This window comes from Anoplopoma fimbria, chromosome 6, assembly GCF_027596085.1.
Source record: "Anoplopoma fimbria isolate UVic2021 breed Golden Eagle Sablefish chromosome 6, Afim_UVic_2022, whole genome shotgun sequence".
In the NCBI taxonomy this organism is placed as follows: Eukaryota; Metazoa; Chordata; class Actinopteri; order Perciformes; family Anoplopomatidae; genus Anoplopoma; species Anoplopoma fimbria.
The window spans coordinates 6,383,624-6,385,823 of NC_072454.1; the positions used below are offsets into that span (position 1 = coordinate 6,383,624).

Below are 2,200 nucleotides of genomic sequence, written 5' to 3' on the forward strand. Positions count from 1 at the left end.
GTTTGTTTGTGCTCCACAATGATTTTTATTAGTAGACAATAGCTCATTGCTTCACCCCTCCTCCTCTTCCTCCTCCTCTTCCTCCTCCTCCTCCTCTTCACCCAGAAACACACACATGAGCGCGCTTTGTTTGCCGACATGAATTCAAACTATTACTGTCGTTGAGAAAACAAAGCCGAGGAGGCTGACTGCCTTTTACACACACACACACACACACACACACACACACACACACACACACACACACACACACACACACACACACACACACACACACACACTTTTACGCACAAGCCCAGAAATGGATTTTACGCACACATGCACAGAGAGGAGCGCACATGACGCACGGCACAGTCACATGCACGAGTTTAGGGGTGAGGTGCACTCTCGTCCTAAATACCTAAAGAGACAGATTACAGAGAGCAGAGACGTTAAAGGTCTCAGTCTGGAGACGGGAGGACGGAGAGAGAGAGCAAGAAGCAGAAAAGAGGATTTGTTGACAAAATCAGCAAGTTGGAGAAGCTCCTCCTCTCTGTGATGTAGCGAGTCGGAACCTCCTTAATTACTAATTTCTCTCTCTCTCTCTCTCTGTGTGTCTCTATTCTCTCTCTCCACTCCTCCATCTCTCATCCTGACCCTCCTTTCTCTCTCCTCTCTGTCTCTCTTTCGTTTCCAGCCCCGGATAACGAAGGTGGACGAGCTTTTTTGGGAGTTGTTGTTGTTTTTTTTCATTATTATTATTATTATTTATTCCTCTTTTTTTTTGGGAGAGACCCGCCACCGGGCATGGAGGATGTAAAAGACCCGCCGACCGTCCACCGGTCCTCCTCCTTCAGCATCAAGAGCCTCCTGCTGCCCTCCAAGTGCGACAGACCGGACCCGGTGTCTGCTGCTGCGGCCGCGGTGGTGGTCAGCATCCCGGGGACCTTCTCTCCTACCTCCGACTCTGAGAAGTCTCTGGACCCACCGGAGGAGGACTCCACGGCTTTGGAGCTGGAGAAGCCGGCCAAGGAGGAGCAAGAGGAGGAGGAGGGTGTCAAAACCACACCGGAGCAGAACACTAACACCAATAATAAAAATGGGAAATATGACAAGCCTCCCTTCAGCTACAACGCGCTCATCATGATGGCCATCCGGCAGAGCCCGGAGAAGAGGCTCACCCTGAACGGCATCTACGAGTTCATCATGAAGAACTTCCCGTATTATAGGGAGCACAAGCAGGGCTGGCAGAACTCCATCCGGCACAACCTCAGCCTCAATAAGTGCTTCGTGAAGGTGCCCAGGCACTACGACGACCCGGGGAAGGGGAACTACTGGATGCTGGACCCGAGCAGCGATGATGTCTTCATCGGAGGAACCACCGGGAAGCTCCGGAGACGCTCCGCCACCTCCCGGGGCAAGCTGGCCATGAAGCGGGGGCTGCGCTTTGCTCCTCTCGGGTTGGGGATTAACGACCGGGCCAATAACCCTCTCTACTGGCAGATATCTCCCTTCCTCTCCCTGCACCATCACCACCACCACCACCCACACTATAATGGATCCACACCCGGGTTTTTGAACCAGGCAGCCGGGTATGGGTCCCTGTTGCCCGCAGTGGAGCAGCTGAGCAATGGGGACTTGGGTCGCTCCATCCTGGGTGGGTCGGCGGCCGGGTACGGGATGAGCCCGTCGCCGGTCGGGCTGCTGTCCGGACAGACTGGGTACTTTGTCTCAGGGAGTCAGCACCCTGCAGCCCCGGGAGGAGGAGGACCGGCTCCTCATCCGCACCTCCAGCAGGGAGCACAAGGGTTTGGCGGCTTGGCGAGCAGCAGCTCCCCGCAGTCCCTGCTGTCGGACTCCCTCAGAAACAGCTCCATACCGGGCTTCTCCACGGGCATGTCTGCGGGGTTCCCCGGGGTGCTGTCCCATCAAAAGAGGGTGACTTCTTCAAACGCTTTCCTAAACTGAACTCTCCCTCCTTTTCTCCATCTCCATCTCCATCTCCATCACCATCTCTCCATAGATGGCACCAGGACGAGGACGCACAAAAGACGTCATGTTAAGGGGCAAATAATAAGTGGTAAATATCAAAAAAATATATATGAAGTGAAACTTTCTGGCCATATTCTGCCCCCCGAAGAGCAAAACGGGTTTATTTTGAAGGATTTTTTCTTTTCTTTTCTCGCAATTGTTTGAAAAAAAGGGACAAACTTTTGTTACC

The 2,200-nt window shown here is 53.4% G+C and overlaps 1 protein-coding gene across 1 annotated transcript; it reads left to right on the forward strand.

Moving 5' to 3' along the window:
- The first annotated feature begins 786 nt into the window (after positions 1–786).
- foxg1b (forkhead box G1b) lies at positions 787–1,947 on the forward strand. The gene has a single exon (XM_054600775.1). The coding sequence runs from the start codon at positions 787–789 to the stop codon at positions 1,945–1,947; it is 1,161 nt and encodes a 386-aa protein (XP_054456750.1).
- The last annotated feature ends 253 nt before the right edge of the window (positions 1,948–2,200 follow it).

What these genes read in the sequence shown, in the direction of transcription:
- foxg1b (XM_054600775.1), top strand. Translation starts at nt 787, where the DNA reads ATGGAGGATGTAAAAGACCCGCCGACCGTCCACCGGTCCTCCTCCTTC.